Source organism: Dermacentor albipictus, chromosome 1 (assembly GCF_038994185.2).
Source record: "Dermacentor albipictus isolate Rhodes 1998 colony chromosome 1, USDA_Dalb.pri_finalv2, whole genome shotgun sequence".
NCBI lineage: Eukaryota > Metazoa > Arthropoda > Arachnida > Ixodida > Ixodidae > Dermacentor > Dermacentor albipictus.
The window spans coordinates 205,217,649-205,235,735 of NC_091821.1; the positions used below are offsets into that span (position 1 = coordinate 205,217,649).

Genomic DNA, 18,087 nt, shown 5'->3' on the forward strand with positions numbered 1-18,087 from the left:
GAGCGGCATGATTACAGTAGGCTGGCAAAACCACAACGGCTATTCACTAAAGAATCAACAAAGTTCAAATACAAACCCGACTGGATGGTGATAAATTCTGAGTGCTAATAGAAAGGGTCCGGCACTCCTGGTTGTTGTCAACCAAACCTGGGAGAAAAATAAAAGGTTCACCGGCTGCAGGTTTTTTTCCTGACCTACAGCCGGTGGCAGACGCTCCAGAATGTCCAAGTCCTGCCGCGGTCTGGTCGTCGAAACGCCGCCACGTTTCCTGACAGCCAGGGGAGATTCCGCATGTCGTCGGGAAGCTACGTTGCGGCCGGCTGGAGGCCCTGCGAGCCCACGTCCGGGCGTCCGTGAAGCCCCCACCTGCGCAGCCCAGCTCGCGCGGCGCTCCGTTCTTGTAGTTATCGTCGACCATATTGCATGCGGCGATCACCAGAGACAACGGTGAGTTCGTGCACATTATCACGGTGTCGTTGCCGAGCTCCTTCGCTAACGATAAGTGAAATGGCTGGCTGGATGTACAAAAAAAAAAAATCTTTCGCTAAATTCTTTCATGAGAGTAAATTTCAACCGATCTTGATGTTGGGTATATTATTAGCGAACGCGGCCGGCCAATGGCAAGCAGCAAGCGAAGAGCTTTGCGAATCCGTCTGGAGAGCCCGGATTCACAAATCCTTTTGTTCATAAGTGTTTTTTTTTTTTGCCGTTGGCCGGTCACTTTTGCTAATAATATACTGAACGTCGAGTTATACTGAAATTTTATCTTACGAGGAATTCTAGCTTAAGAGCCTTTCGTGAATACGCGCCCAGTTCTTCAGCGTATAACTCCTTCTGTGGTTATGGGCCCAGGTGGGCTATAGGCAGGATGCCCAGAGTTTCTCGCTCGCCTGAGTTTGCTCGACAGCAGACAGTGAACGAGGATAGCGCGGAACACGCGAGAGCTGGCAGCAGGTACAATAAAATGTCAAGATAAAGCCACGTATATGTCAACACGAGCGCACCATGCGCCACGGTGCTCCCTCGTTTCAAACGCAGAAGACTGGGCCAGCGTCACCTATTGTTAACGCAATATCGCAATACCGTGAATGGCCCGCTTTCTATCTGCACTCGGAGCTAGCCGCTTGCCACGCCTTTCTGGGGCGTGTCACGGGCGCATCTCCTATTTCGGATATTATCTGCATATCCATCGTCGAATGCGAACAGCGCAAATGTGGCGCATTCCCTCGCCCACCCTTTCTTTTCTTTCGAATAGGTTAAAAGATATCGTTTTTTTCTATAGCTTACTTGCACAGGTAGAACGATAAACAAATGAAAGAAGGCACCGCGATATGGCCACGTGACTGCTTCTTTTTCGGTCGCCCATGAGGCAAGGGGCAAGTGATAACCCAAGAGTGAATCTAGATGTGCCAATGAAACTGAAGGCGTGCCGAGCGTCTTGGTGCTATAGTGAGCTAATAAGAATGCGCTAATATATTAGCTCATTCATATGGGGGCGTCGCCAGTGCTCGGGGAGAATCCAAGCTTTGCCAAACCCGGGCCTTCCTGCATATAGCCTCCAGGGCCCCGTATTCACAAAACTTCTCTTACTATAAGTGCTATATCGAGGGTTGGTCTGTCGTTACCAGTCCGATCACTCTTATGAATGTCGGGTACCCAAGCGTCAGCCAATGAGAAAACGCTCTTGCGAAGGAGCTAGGGCCCGTATTAAAAATAAAATGATTTGCTACAACTATTCGTAAAAGCAGGTATCAGGCAATCGTGTTGCTGGACATAGTATTAGCGAAAGTATACTAGCCTGCCAGAAATAGCTCTTACGAACGAAAAACTTTCTGAATGCAGGCCAAACGGCCGAATTAACAAAGCTTTTCATCCCTATGCGCTGTTTGCCATTGGCAAGTCTGTAAGTTACGTTACAATACTGTAAAGAAAATTGGTGACCTAACTCTGCGAGCGCTTGTGAATATCATTATGGAACACCTGGTATCATGATTTGAACTGAATGAACATTTGGATCCTTTTTCTAAGGGGAAAAAAAAAAAAAACTCTCAGCCCAAGCACTCCGTACAGATGGTTAACCAGCGAAGCTGAAACGTGCCGCCCCGATGTTTATCACTTGGTATATCCCGACGGTTCATTAAAGTATTTTTTCAATTATTGGTTGCGCCTTCGTGTTTCCGAATGAATGAATTAATTAATTAATTATGGCGCCCGCGAGAGCAATGGCAGTAGCGCCGAGGGCCGCCAACAAGCCAGCTGCGGAAGAAGACGACGACGCTGGAGCCAATGCTGATGATGATAGTCTTTTTTTTTTCTACACGCGGACAGGATAGTGGGGAAAGCAGCCGTTAACAGCTTCGCTGTAAAAAAACAAGAACGTTTAAGTTTTCCGTAAACAGTGGCTGAATTCAAAAAGCCTTTCGATCCTACCTATATGTGCTCCTTGCGATTTGCTGGTAGCTTTCTCCAATTATTGTCCAGCGTCAGGATTGGCTGAAATTTTCTCTCGCGAACAATTTTAGCGTGAGAGCTTTTTCTGAATACGGGCGCAGATTTACAAACTGTCTCGTACGTAAGCATGCGTGGTAGTTGTTAGCCGACACATGAAATCACGGAGGAAGGAAACTAAGGAGAGGCCCTACCCCCTCCGCGCGCTAGGAGAAAAGTGTGGCGCAAATGACGTATAGGTTCTCATTTTTTTTTGCTGCTTTATTATTTTTGTTTGCTGCATGGCCACGCCTTTTGGGCCACAATGGCGGCGTTGTTTTGATTTTGAGCGCTCACACGTGTTGCTCTGGTAGGTTTCGTGCCGTGGCAAAGGCGCTGTGTGGGCGGATTTGCGTTAGTCACCGTGTCTTGTTGCGCTGTGTTACCTGCACCGTGCTCTGCCGGATGTTGCGCGAGCGCGCGCGCTCCGCGCGCGAAACCACGCGCAGCGCGGCGTGGTTTCGCGAAAGATGTAAACAAGAGAGGAGGGTGGCACAAAAGGCGGAGCATCGCCATGAGCAACGCCAACTTCCGGCTTCACTTTTGCTTCACAAAGAGTGACGTCAGGGCCTCTCCTTAGTTTCCTTCCTCCGTGCATGAAATGAACAAGGCTTTAATGAAACGATAGTGACGCAGAGTGCCGGCAAATCTCGAACCGCACTTGCGGATGACAGAAGTCGTCCAATCCCGGGCTTTGTTTGCTATCCATAAGGGATGTTGTGTCACGGAGTAACCCTACAGTGCGTGCCCATACGCCCACTCACTTCCGCATGGAATGAGCGAACCCGCATTTCTGTACATTTGAAATCGCCGCGCTAGGCGCTGACATCCGAGCCCGACAAGTGGCGCCGCGGCGGTGCATATCGCGCCCTCGCTCCGTTTTCAGCTTGCACGGCCCCCACCCCAGGCTGCGCTGTTCGTCTCTCTCCTACAGTTGCGCATCCTCTGACGGCATCGCGCGTGTAACACGTTTCTCCTCTCCTTTTTATCCTCTCTGTATCTCTGCTTTGTGCGCGCGTCTTGGCTCGACCTTATCTCAGCCGCCCCCTGAGGGGCATGTTCTTCGGCCTCATCTCGTCCACCCCTTCATCCCATTCAGCGATGCCCTGTTCCGCGCTTGTGCACCCGACCGTGCCAGGGAGGTCCTTCGTCCTCATCCCGCACGAGGGCGAAGGGTGTGGACCCGGTCGCGCGAGCCAGCTATAGAAGCCCACCAACATTTCAGCTGTTCTCGGAGCGGAGATAAAGCGAGATTCAAACGGTTCGCCGCCCGTCTAGAAAGCCCCTGCTATATAGTGTCTAAGCAAAAACCCACTTACCAATGGGTGCCAGTCAGCGCGGGTATGCAACGGGCTCCCAAAAAGGCGAAGCCAAATCATCTCATGTTCAGCGGATCGCTTCTGTAGTGCTGCGCGCGCAGAATGATTTATGAACGAGAAAGGTTGGCTGTTGTGCGTGCGATGCAGACTCGCGCGGCCGCATAATGGCGCGCTTCCACGCGCCGCTGTTCACTCTGCGCCGCGGGATGGAGCATGAAAACACGAGCGCGAGATGAGGGCCAAGATCTACGGCCGTAAGGGTGATGAATGAATCTAATCGCTCTTCTACACGCAGACAGATTTGAGCTTGTCCGCGTCATATGCGCACACGCCAGGAACAAGTATTTATACAGAAGCGTGTGTAGTCGAACCTAGCGCGCTGGTATACTTTCTGCGGTGCATGCTTATGGAACATTTAGTTTTTACTGCGATAGCAATTATTGGGGGCGAGAACTTACGGATTCACCATCTGTCGGAAGAGCCTCGCTTGCGTTGTATGAGGGATAACGTGGCGCGCTCGTGATAGGTTTAGCTGTCGGCGCTCAATAAAAACACCACGCGGGACAATCCTGTAAGTACTCTCCGAACGAAGGAAGTGTTTACTGTCAAAATAATAATCTCGAGCAAACAGAATGCAGAGAATGGTTTACAAACACTATCTATTTACCGAATACGTACAGTGAACGCCCACTGCGCGCGGTCGCCGCGATCGGGTCCCCCAGAACGGCTTCTTGCGCGAAAGGTCAGCTATCGCTGAGAGCAAACTATGTGAAATATGTTCTTATAGTAGGCTGTTTGTATAACGAAGTGGAGCATAACAGAATGAAGCCTCAGTGCAGCGATCGCACGTGTTCGCAGACCGACTGCGCGTCTGCATGCATGTCCACGCACAAAGTTTCGCTTTCGCTGCGAGCGCGTTTCCCCACCGTGCCGTCTCAGAATATGACCATGTGACAGAACACAAGCAACCATTGTTGCGTGGACACTATGAGAGCTGTTCAAAAATAATTTTGTTATAACTAGGGAGATGTCAACGACGGCGACTTGTGATGTCCCGTCGCGACAATTCAATCTTTTTTTGCAGAGAAGCTGTTTATGCGGACCCTGCGCCGTCGTTGTCAGACTTCGCTGAAACTACCATCACCAACAATGGCTCGAGTGTCGTCATCTTCTTCCACAGCTGACTTGTTGTCGCCCCTCGGCGTTATCGCGCGAAGGCACTCGTGCCACTGCTTCTGCGTTCGTATGGCTCCGTTGCCGCTCGTCATTCCAGCGTAGAATTTCTCTTCTGTCGTCGTAATGGGGAGACCGCGTTTACGAGGGTATGAGCCATTCATTGTCTTACTTGACGGATAGATTGAATTTTGAAGCAATTTAATTTTTAAGAATCGCAAGCGGCAATGCCGGGCGGATGCTGCTAACCACTCCGCCGAGCTAACTCGAGACATCGAGTGCAAGCGACAACGGCGGACGGCGGGCATACCGTCACTGACGTCGTTCTCTCGGTCGTATACCCGAACGTGTATGTGAACTCATTAAGAAACACAAAGACGTCAATCGTCAAACGAATCCAACCAATCGTCAAAACGATTGCAGCGCCCGCATCTCCAGTGGTGGGCCTTGCGCCCAGTATACGGAGCTTTGGATTAGTGGTTGCGCACATTCCATCCCAGCTACAACTACGAGAAGACCACGAGTGTTGCGTACTCCTGAGGAAACAGCTGCCTACCACGAGCGTCAGTGAGAGTTGGCTCGTGAACCGGCTCGTCGTCGTAGAGCCTCACGCGCAAAAAAAAAAAGGAACACTGAGAGAATTGCAAAAAAAAAAACACTCCGAGAGAATTGCAAAAAAAAAAGCACTCCTAAATCATGCTCACCACGCGAAGCACGCAAAAGCGAAAATAAGGTGAAAGCATGGTGAAACAAAAGTTTTACAATATAGACTGCTTGCGAAGCTTCATTTGTATTACACTCTGTGTAACATAGCTTCGCTGTCCGACCATCTTCACGGACTGGAAGGGGCTTTTTTTTTTTTTCTGCAGCGAAGCTGTTAAAGGGACACTAAAGACAAATATTAAGTCGACGTGGACGGTTTATAAATACCATTCCAGAAACTTCTCAACACCTGTTTTGTGCCATGAAAATACTTAGTTTACGAGAAAATTGCCCACGTGAAGGGTCCGAATATCTTCTTCGAAATTTAAATCTCCCGCCACCCAACCGAGGGAGTGGTGACTTTGCATACGCCATCACCACTCTTTGCGGCCGTTGGTGAGTAAAACGACGTCCGACAGACGGCGGTACCGAGCCAAGGCAGAACGGTGGATACGCCGCTGCAGCTGCTTTTTGGTCAAATGGCGTAGACTGTTCGGGCATATCGCGACATCACATGGGAGATGAATTCTCTGCTACTTGCCTTTCCGTGCGAGTTTCGCGAGCCAGTAAAAACAGCGCAGCACTACGCCATAACAAAACTGCTGAAACGCGAAAGCGTGGGTGGCACAGAGTCGAGCGAAAACGAAACCTTTCGACCGCCCGCATCATTGTCAAGAGCAATTTCAATTAGTTCTTTTTCCTAAAAAAATGAAATAGAACTGGACAACCAGCATTTTATTTCGTCTTATAATACAATACGAGGATGTTTTATGCAACGAGTGGTTGATCATTAGCGAAATAACTTAACTGAGGAGTGCTGTCGTCATCGGGGTAATACTTGAATGTCCCGGGGAGTCTCTAATCATGACCTGCATTTATCTCAATTTCTGGATTAATAAGGCTCTATTCGCGATAATATTGACGCCTTAGTAATTCTCGAGCACTAATCTATCAATTTAGCTTGACTTAATATTTGCCTTGAATGTATCTTTAAAGGGACACTAAAGGCAAGTGTCATTCCAGAAACCTCGCAACGCTTGTTTTGTGCCAAGAAAGGAATTAGTTTACGAGAAAATAGCATCTGAAGGGTGCGAATACCTTTTTCTAAATTCAGATCTCCCGCCACCCAACCGGGGGAGTGGTGACATTTCATACGCCATCACCACCCTTTGCTGCCTTCGGTGAGTAAAACAACGTCCGACAGACAGCGGCACCGAGCCAAGACAGAGCAGTGGATTCGCAGCTGCAGCTGCTTTTCGGTCAAGTAGTGTAGACTCTTCGGGCATCCCGCGACATCACATGGAAGTTGAATTCTCTGCTACTTGCCTGTTCGTGCGAGTTTCGCGAGCCAGTAAAAACTGCGCAGCACTACGCGATAACGAAACTGCTGAAACGCGAAAGCGTGGGTGGCACAGAGTCGAGCGAAAACTAAACCTTTCGACCGCCCACGTCGTTGTCAAGGGTAATTTCAATGAGTTATTTTTTCTAAAAATGAAATGAAACTGGATAAGAAGCATTTTATTTCGTCTTATACAATGCAATAATGTTCTTGCAACGAGTGGTTGAGTGCCAGTGACAGAATTTAACTGAGGAGTGCTTTCGTCATCAGGTAAGTGCTTGAATGCCCCGGGGGTCTCTAATCATGTCCTGCATTTACCTATTTCTCGATTATGAAGGCCTTGTTCGCGATAATAGTTGACACCTTAGAGATTCCCAAGCACTGATCTATCACTTTAGCTTGACTTAGTATTTGCCTTTGGTGTCCCTTTAATTAGAACCGCAGCGTAGGTGGGTCTAAACTTTCGTTTTCAGCTCTCTTCGGTGCTTCCGAAGCAGCGGACGCGGCCGCTTTGTCCATGTGATCCATGTGATGCCTGCGGCGGCGCCAGCTTTTTCAGTGGTGGAGACCGTCCCCAATATGGACACTCTAGGCGCATTTATGCCGTCGGTGTCGCCATGAGGTTCCGTATAAAGTCCACGGGCGATAATATCGTCGTCGCGTGCCGTATGCTGTATGCACGAGTGAAAGCTTGCGAGGGTGAGCCGTTTATCGCGGCTCAAGCTCGGGCGCGCAACGGCGGAAAGCAGGGAGGAAGCGCGCCGCGTTCCGTCGCGCGCAAGGATAGCGGGGGGAGGGGAGGGAGGGAGAGGAGGCGTTTTACTCCGGGAGACCCAAGCGGCCGCGCGCGCCCGGCGGGGCTGCTGTATGTTGAATGCCATCTGCGACTGGTGCACAGTCCGCGCTGCGCTGTGTTTTCAAGGCGTAGTCCGCGTTGAAGCGAGCGGCTGCACGAAGGTCATTTTGCTCGCAGCTGCTGCCGCGTTTCCTCAATGCAGCGTTTTGACAGCGAGTTCTCGCGGTCATTGAATAATGTGTTTATGTTCATTGTGCGCGTTTGACACCATGCTTGTTAATTTGGGTGTACTCGCGGACAGCTTTCTGCGGCTATGAAGGGAAAGCTACGGAGGCAAAGCGCGCACAAGTGAGAGTGCTTCTGAAAAGAGTCCCGCATTTTAATCCACGCGTTGGTTTAGGCTGGGGAGAACAAAGCAGAAATACCTTATTAGCAATATATAGTTAAACAAGACAGAACACACTATTGAGTGTAATGGTTTACTTATCTTGCGGCTTTTCCCTTCGGCGTCTGGGGAAACGCGAAACCATCGCACGTGGAAGCTGCGTCGATTCAGCGTCTGTTCCGAGCAACCAAAAGCACCATCAAACGCTGCCGGGCTACTTGGCGCAGTAACACATGTGCAGCAGCCACGCGCCCGTAACTTAAGTTTCCCTTCATAGCCACAGAAAGTTGTCCGCGAGTATAGAATGCCTATGTTTACAAGTTTATACAGCCGATAAAACTAGGATTTTTCGTATAGTTGTCCACTAATTTGCTATCGCAATCAATGCTCTGCTTTCGGGCGAAATTGATACTTTCTTTTGTCGTTTGCGCCCCTTAGAAACCGTTACAGAGCACGTTATATGTTAATGCGATGGGCGAAGCATATGTGCTCTTTTATTTATTTATTTTATTTTACACAGCTGATGACTCCAGTGGGAGTCGTTGCAGACTGGGTAGCAAGCGATGATTACATCGGGACAAGTCTCTCAAATAGAGAGCAGTAAAAAAGAAAAGAAAGTCACATCATGATTACATATATACAAATATTAGAAAGAACGCGTACAAAGCGAACCGATCAGCTGGTACAAATTTTTTGAAAAATTTGTGTCTTCTGCTGCAACTGCGTACGAGTCTATATAATTCCACTCTATTATCGTTTGCAGAATACTTAAACAAATTACTTTTTGGCTCAAATGGAACTATTGAAAGACTATGGCGCCTTCTAGTGGCATAAACTTTAGAAAAAATGCACATAGCTAGATGTGTCACTTTTTAATTGCTCTTTAATTATTTTCAACATAAAGCTTAATCGGTTTCTTTCGTTCCTCTCCGAGGTGTGTTTTAGGCCAATTTTTGCCACCAATCCCGAAACCGATATCCTGCCATAGCGGTTAAAAATAAACTTCACTGTTTTATTTTGAACTCTTTCAAATCTTTTGGTATTAACCCGAGTAAAATGGTCTCAAACAATATTAGCGTACTCAAGAATGGGTAAAACAAGAGTCTTGTATGCTGCAAGCTTCGTTTCTCATGAAAAAACTGCAAAGGGAACGTTTCATGTAATGTAGTTTCGACATTGCCTGGTTAGTCGTTTGGGTAATGTGACCGTTCCAACGCAGATTATTGCAAATACGAAGACTTAGATATTTGTAATGCTTGACGAGTGATGTTCCATCCAGTATGTAGTCACATAATAAGACACGCGCCTTATTTGTTACAGACATGACAACATTTTGCCTTAAGGTTTACTGACATTCGCCATGTGCTGCACCACTGAAACAGTTCATGAAATTCTGTGTTTGGTTGAAGCTGATCCTCAGTTGAGTTAATAACATAATATATTACACAGTGGCCTGATTTACATTATTAAAATCTGATTTAACATTATGTACGTCAACAATGTCATTTATGTATAGAAGCAAAACACCGGGTCTAACATGGAACTTTTGGGAACACCTGAGACAACTGGAAGCAAATATGGAGAAACTTTGTTAAAAATGACATATTGATACGTAGATGTTAAGTAAGACTGATCCACTTACCAATCATACTGTCTTTAAAATGCACAGTAGTTTAAGAAGTAGTTTTGGGTGTGACAGCTTATCAAGCGCCTTGGCAAAAATCCATAAATATAGCGTTGACTTGACATCGATTATATATAGCTAAAGCAAAATAATGAATTACTTCAACTAGCTGTGTAACCATGGAAAAACCATGCCTGAACCCATGCTGTGTCGGTGATAAGACCGCGTTAACGTCCGAGAATTCACTTACATGCTTGTATATTATGTGTTCTAGTGCTTTGCAACATGTACGTATACAAGTCAAAGCTATCGGCCCATAGTTAGTTATCTGGGGCCGAATTCACAAAGCTTTTCGTGCGTAAGTGCTGCTTCTCGTTGACTGATCGCCTTCGCTGATAATATGTCCTACATCACTATTGGCTGGTACGAACGCTTTTAGCGTAAGAACGCTTTGTCAATACAGGCCCTGATGTTTGTCACCTTGTTTATGTGGAGGCTTTACTTTCGACACTTTCCAGTCACCTAGAAAAAGACCACTAGAAAGCGAGTACCCCAGTTCCGATACTTCCAAGTTTTCAATAGGAGGCAGACTTTTAAACTGTCAGAGAGATGTAAGTATTCATTGTCGGTTACAAATACTGATATAAGATCTTCGTTAAATGCATTGGAAATTACAATATAGCATCAGAAGTAAAAGCGTGGTTTACAGTAAGTGTATCAGTATTACACAGGGTGAGTTTTATAAATATCCAAAAGTTCGCTGCAGACACTCTAATCATCCGGCTAAGACGGACATTATGAAAAGTGTATTTTTATTCTCGCATCTTGCTCTCAATTCCTTGAGACATGCTTGGCATCTGACTTTGCGTGATTGTGCTGTGGTGGCGTGTTTTAGACCGTTTATTTTAAACGTTTGACTTTTCTTTTTATGTGAACGATATCTTATGTGATCCAAGGATAGGATATGTTAGCTTTTTTAGTTCTGACTGGTACAAATAGTTGCATGCAAGCCTGAACTGAATTCCTAACTTCAACCACAGAGAATCGACATCTTTTTATCTGGTGTGAGGCGAGCATTCCCAGTAAGGGTCCCAGAATTGATCGCTATTGTGACTTTCGCAAGCCACTAGGCTTCGGTAGACAAGACTAAACTTTCAGGAATTCATTGCATCAGACTGACACAAACCATACATTAAGTTCAATATTCAGTGGACTGACTCACAGATGTGTTATGTGTGCAATGTTCCCGAGGACCTGCAACATGTTCTATGTGACTGGATAGACAATCTCAGAAGGCCGCATTGCACTCGAACTGAGACTCGAGCTTGGAGAACATCCTTGGTCCGTATATAAACATCGTGCTTGCATGTTGCGCACAACGAGAGAGTGAGAAGCGAGGAAAGGCTGAAAGGTTAACCATACGTACTTCCGGCTTGCTACCCTGTTCATGGACTCGGTGCGTATGCCTTCAAATGTGCGCGAAACTACTCTCTTTCTCTCTCTTTCTCATTATTTATATTTTTCTTGGAAGCTGATCTTAATCCGACTTAGTAAATAGCTTTGTAGTTTTTATGAGCGTGTCTATGAGCGCCATCAGTACCGCTTGCGTGTGATCACTGTGTATAATCATGCAGTAGAGTGCCATGCTGTCAACCAGGCTAACAATTAACTCCAGCTCCTTTATCAAATTCAGCACCTCTCTTTCTGGTCAGCAGTCACAATGTGCCTTTACTATTGTGACTAAAATACAACGAATTGGTTTTAAAAATGGGTGGATTCCATGCATATGTGTCTATCGGCGATAAACGAGGCTTAAGTTTTCTTGATGGTTACTGAAATGTCTTCACTTCTATGAATCTCAACGCTCTTAGATATATGCACGCTCTGGTCCCATTTCGTTCCTTTCACTTTCTCCAAACTCGGCTGCTTCTGTTTCCAACTTCTTCATTTCTCTTTAGCCGACTTCAAATTTATGTTGCCGACTACACTTCTCGCCTCTTGTTCTGCTTGTCTGTTTGGGAACCTGCTAGTGAACAAAGCAGTACTTGGTCACTTACGTCTGGGTGTTGCATTTACGAATGCATACTCATATTCTTGATTGGAATGATCGATAGCGCCGAATTCCATGCCTGTGGTGGCGAGGAAACTACAGAACACCCTCTGTGCTACTGTCCATCCTTCGAAAACGAAAGGCTTGCCCTCCACACCGCTCCAAATCAGCTAGGTGAAGAAGACCTTGCTTGTTGAACTCGATTTTGCGGCCGTGATGGCCTCCCATATCACAGCTGCAGAAGGCCACGAAAGTACTGCTGCTATTACTAAAGGCAAATGGACCGAGCGACAGTCTGTGACACAGATGAGAGAACTGTCACTGCGTCGGCGACATCCAATACGGGACATTCTATTAATCTTTTCTTCCCAATTTTTCTTTCGTTCCCCCAGTACAGAGTAGCCAACGGGCCTCAGTCCTGGTTCAGATAACTGCCTGTCATTCATCCTTATTTCTACCCAGTGGCATACACCCATTCTTGGGGGTTGGCTTAGAGTGTCCACATATCCTTGTAGTTTCACATGCACATGCTCAATTGCATATACCCAGTGGCCTAAGTTGCCTGGGCGTATACCTAGTGACACTTAATGGCCCAAGTTGCTGTATACTCGGCAAGACAGCCGCGGCCAGCACCCGCAGCATGGGTAGGAAAAGGCAAAGAAAGCGTCGCCTTAAAATAACATTCGCCGCTAGTTTTAGCGTAAAGCTTTCTTTGCGTTTTCCCCGGGGCTTGTCGTTCGTCGTCGCTTCCTCGACGACTGGATAACAACTTGCGCTGCGTAGTATGTGCCACTTAGTGCGTGCCCGAATGGAAAACTTGGGCCACGGCGTATTGGCCCGTTCTTGGACAACATTCCAGAATGCGTATGTGGCAAGCCCCAAATGCATTTGCACATCTGTCGTAAATCTCTTTGCATACACTTCTCATCAACGTTATACCCTCGACAAGCGTCATACGTGGTCTCCGTCGTCGTGGCACACAGACAGCTAACAGCTACATATATATGTAGGCGACGAGGACGTACGTGCGTGTGTCAGCCACTACCGCCTGTATACCTCGCTAACTCAAACAAGCTTCGCTTCAGTTACATTACAACATTGCGTTAGATGTGCGTTTTTCTGTCTTTCTTTCTTTTCATAGTTTTTTTTTAAGTTTGTCACGCGTCACAAGAGAGTGAGAGAGACAAAAGGAAAGGCAGGGAGGTTAGCCAGTGGTAACTACCGGCTGGCTACCCTGTGCTGGGGAAAGGGAGTAAAAGGTGAAAGAAGAAACGAATAAAAAAGAATAAGCTGAGGAAAATTCACACAATAACGCTATGCTACGCGCTAGAACTTTCAAGGTTTGTGGCACAGTTCACAAGCCTTTAAGAACTTGAGCAGAGCTCTTAAGGCCTTGAGTGCCGAACCTCGTCTGGACCAGTGTCCTAGAATTTTTTCCTCTGCGTCACAATATGATCAACATAACGTTTAGAGTGAATTAACAAATAGCTTGATATCACCACGCACGCAACCCTGGGGCAATTTTCACGCTCACTAGCGCAGGAGGGCACTTAATATGTCGTCTCATTGTTGAGGCCTGTTATGTCGTGGCATGTTGAAGTTGTTAATAAGTCAACACGACATATTAAGTGCGCTCGTGGGCCAGTGAACGTGAAAATTACCATATTGCTGCGTCATGGGTGGAATGACTGCAAGTCATTGCAGCGAATAAGCAATACTGAACTTACCACTTTCTTTTTTCATCTGTTTTTCCAAAACTGCAGATTTTTAAGAAATCCGTTGCGAAAGGCAGTAAACAAGAGGGCGGTGGCCCGAGTATGAAGACATGTGGCTGCGGCGTTCCGAGATGCGGAGGACGGCGGGCATGGTGAACCACATGGCTCGGAGTCGAAGCTACGGCGGTAGGATGGTGTGCAGCGACGGAAAAATCGTGCAACGGGTCCGGGTAGACCACACGCAAAACAGATTGGCCGGTTGTCAGGAGTGCGCCATGGTTCACTGCTGTGTTGGTACCTCGGCTGAACGAAGTGAGGAACTTGAGGCAGTGGCACGACTGATGGTAATAGCGCAACGGTCTCAGATGGTGGCCGTGCGATAGCCTCGGCATAGCTGAGAGGTGCATTCACCTCGGTATAGGCAACGGGAGTCGGCACCGGCGGAGTCTCGCGGGAAGAAGGAAGAGTTGCGCAAACTTGCTCCTGTATGACCTGGCGAAGTTTGGCAGGCAAAGGCGAGGGTGGCTGCGCGATTGAGGACAGCAGCAAAAGCTGACGAGCGACCTCAGCACGAACGAATTCCTTTATCTGGCAAAGCAGGGGGGAGCGGTGGCAATGCTCGCAAGGGCGTCGTCGGATACATGTGGGCGCCGCATGAAAAGATGCTGTCTGCAGAGCTCGTCGAAACTCTGGCAAAGCTCAATGACCTGAGAAACAGTGCCAGGGTTTTTGGACAGCAGCATATGAAAGGCATCGTCGAAAATGCCCTTCTTGATGTGACGTACCTTATCCGCCTCCGCCACCGTCGGATTGACACGCCGGCAGAGGTCGATGATGTCCTCGATGTAGCTGGTGAACGTTTCACCAGTTTGCTGCGATCGACTTCGTAGGCGTTGTTCAGCGCGAAGATTGCGCACGCCAGGGCGGCCAAAAACTTCTGCGATGCTGGTTTTGAAGCTAGCCCACGTGCGGAGATCGGCTTCGTGGTTTTAAACCACAGCTTGGCGACGCCCGATAAATAAAAGATCGCGTTGTTGAGCTTCAGGAGATCGTCTTATTTGTTGGTGGTGCTCGCTCTTTCATACGATTCCAGCCAATTTTTTTATGTCTTTCTCATCGGTACCACTGATGATGTCAGGATCTCGCTGACGCCGGGCGCCGGCACATATGATGGCTGGTGAAACCGGTGGGGATGTCTGGCTCGCGTCGTCAGGCATGACTGACGGCAGGTCGGTTGCGCTATTCCGGGGGGGGGGGGGGGGGAATCGCAGCGCCTCCATCAAAATAAAATGCGAACAAAGGACATGACACGAGAGCAGCAGGCAGCGTTGGCAGCGTCTCAATCATGATGGATGGATGGAGTAACTTTATAGAAAGGTCCTGCGAGCTACGGGGCGCAAGGTCCCATAGAGCGGGCTACTCCCACGTTGGGACCGGGAGTTGTAACTCTCTGGCCGCATCGTGGGCTCGCTGGACGGCCCAGAGCTGCTCCGCCAGGTCCATGAAAGCCCAGGCAATCTCGAGTTCGCGCCTCCCGGACGACTAGCGATGTGGCTGCAGCGCCGTGCATTCCTATTCACTTCACAACAAATAATGTTTAACATTGTCTTGTGTCTTACAGGTCACGCATGTTTAACGATGTATAGGAGTACGTTCTGACCCCGTGCGGCGGCGATACGGCAGGGAGGCTACTGGCCTCCTCAGTGCCTTCGTCATACAGGACTGGTAAGATGGTGACCGTAATGACTGAAAATGACTGTGCGATGGCTTGTTTCAGAAGATGTTGAGGGTCCCTAGCAGCCTCCTTTGTTGGCCTAAGGTCTAATGCATCGTGAGAATATCTACCGGCTCGCCTCGTTCCCCGCAACGCCTACGTGAGAGGGGAGCCATTGAAACTTTATAATAAATCCGAGCCTGCGCAGTTCGTTGAGAAAGCGTAACGAACCTTGTGAGCACTTCTTGGGATGAAACCGTTGTTATAACAATTGCAGAGCAAGCTTGCTGTCTCACAGCGCTGCAACGCGCTGCGACTGGTAGGACTTCAGTTTTGTTAAGGCTCAATGGCCATTCTGTCGCATACCATCGTCGAGCCGACGCATTTAAGTCGAGCCTCCCAGGACACCTCGAGAGTCGGAATTACAAATGCGGCCACGCTGGTTCCGCGCTCCATATCTGCCGAAGCCTTTATGAAGACTAAGATGCTGGTCGTACGTTCCCTCCAAATGTTAAAGGGACACTAAAGCGAAACAATAAATCAGTTCAGACTAATGGAGCATTGTTTCAGAACCCTGCAGGGAGTCATTTAAAAAAATAGTTTGATTATTAGATGAGAAAATGAAGGCCCAAGTATGAGTATTTGAATTACGCGCCGAAGCCCCAGCGCCAGTATGTCAGCGTGACGTCAGGGATTCCAAAGTATGTTTTCGCATTTGGGCCGAGTTGGCTGAGTAAAGGTTCCCGAAACTTGCCATGTTTAATAGTTGGTTCCTTTAGAACACTATGTAGTTAATCTGTACTGCTATATATAATTAGTAGGCCCTAGAAGATGCCATAAAAATCTATGACGTCACAGCCACCAGGTGCGGGAACTTAAGTAGGCGTCGCCACCCGTATTTCGTTCTTGCGCTTTTTCTGGCTTACCAAACGTGTTGTCGTTGTAAGAATGGTATTTTTGGTTTTGTAGAAAGGTAATTTACTGATGCAGAAGAAATCATTTTTCACTTTAGTGTCCCTTTAAGAAACAACCTACATACTTCCACTACAGGTGTAGAGCGCTCGTTGTGTATCCGGGGAATGGTCAGCCATCCAGCCCAGGATTTCGTATGAGCACGATGGCTCAGACCGCTTCCTTCGTTTGGGAAACTCCAGACAAAGAAGGCGAAGAGTGTTAAACGCCATGAAAACACGCGTGTGCATCGCCGAATACGATTTCACAGGGTCGACATAATTGATGAAGTGGCGACGTGCCGTGGACGCTATGATTATAGTCATTGTACCGCGTTAGATGTACTTCGAAGATTGGTAGTTCAAAGTGGGGAACTCATCCATCGTAGATGTTAAAGCTTAGACGAGTACATAACGCACTGACTGTCAATGTCGTGCTTTTTCAATAGCCCTTACCTTCACGGTTGTCCTTGGCGTATACCACCAGCAGCGGCGAGCGTCAAAGTGCTCCACGGAGCTCGGCTACCACCGCTTCACCTTCTCACCTTCCAAAGACTGCTTATACGCATGTAGGGGCGCGAAATGCGTCCGCGATAGACAGACGCGCGCAGAGAGAAGAGAACGAACTTTGAGAGCAACCGGCGAGCAGCCGAGCGGCGGTGAAACTGAGCCTTTATTGTACGTGCCTTCCACGCCGAGGAGGCCGGCGCCGCGAACAGAAACATCCGCTCGTTGTGCAGACGCTCATGGCGGCGGCGGCGGAATCGGATCCACTACAGGGCTCCCCCCCGTAGATACAAAGGTCGCTGCTGTCGCGCTGACGTTGGTCGCAAACGCTCAAAGAGCGACCGAAGTTGCTCAACGTAGGCAGGAGGCGAGAGGTTGGGGACTGCAGCTGGTGCGAAGAATTCGCCGTGTAGACGTAGTGTCGTCCCGTAGACAATTTCGGCAGCTGTACACCTGAGGTCCTCTTTTATCGCCGACCGAATACCTAGTAGAACTAGCGGCAGGTCGTTGACCCATGAAGTTCGAGCGTCGCGGGCGATGAGGGCGGCTTTCAACTGGCGGTGAAGCCTTTCCACCATTCCATTTGCTGACGGATGGTATGCAGTTGTGTGGATGTGGCGGATACCGAGGATGCTTGTTAACGCTCCGAAGAGCTCACTTTCAAATTGTCGTCCGCGGTCGGTTGTTACCACGCTGGGGCAGCCGAAACGAGATATCCAACCGGCCACGAAAACGGACGCCATGGTTGGTGCCCTAATATCGTGTACGGGAAACGCTTCAGGCCAGCGCGTGTAGCGGTCAACGCAGGTGAGGATGTATCGTTTACCGCGCGATGAAGGCAGTGGACCGACAATGTCGATGTGAACGTGGTCAAAGCGAGAGTCAGGCGGACGGAAGGGTTGAAGTGGTGACTTGGTGTGGCGGGTCGTTTTTGCACGTTGGCAGCGTTGACATTCTCGAGCCCAGCGGCAGACATCTGCGTTGTGGACGGGCCACACATAACGGGAGGTGATGAGGCGCTGAGTGGCGCGAACACCAGGATGGCTCGAGTCGTGTAGCTGGCCAAAAACTTGACGACGGTGCGAGGAAGGCACAAATGGACGGGCACAGCCTGTTGACATGTCGCAGAAGATCGTACCGGAGGAGAACGGCAGTGGCACCTCAGCAAACGAGAGAGATGTGGACCCTGCACGTAGATCACGCAGCTCGTTGTCAGAATGTTGTGCCTCTGCGATGATGTCGAAATCCACAGCAGCAGTAGAAAGCGCGTCGACACGTGACAGGGCATCGACAGCCGCATTAACGGGTCCTTCGATGTACCGTAGG

The 18,087-nt window shown here is 48.5% G+C and overlaps 1 protein-coding gene across 2 annotated transcripts in view; it reads left to right on the forward strand.

Moving 5' to 3' along the window:
- The first annotated feature begins 275 nt into the window (after positions 1 to 275).
- Positions 276 to 18,087, forward strand: part of LOC139054161 (glutamate receptor ionotropic, delta-2-like) — a 105,763-nt gene continuing 87,951 nt past the window's right edge. Inside the window, exon 1 of one of the 2 annotated variants that reach the window (XM_070530791.1) lies at positions 276 to 447. In XM_070530791.1, coding sequence (XP_070386892.1) covers positions 424 to 447 — 24 coding nt within the window. In that variant the 5' untranslated portion in view covers positions 276 to 423. Of the gene's footprint in view, positions 448 to 7,219; positions 7,291 to 18,087 lie in introns of those variants that run through there. The other variant, XM_070530792.1, reaches the window with a different exon arrangement.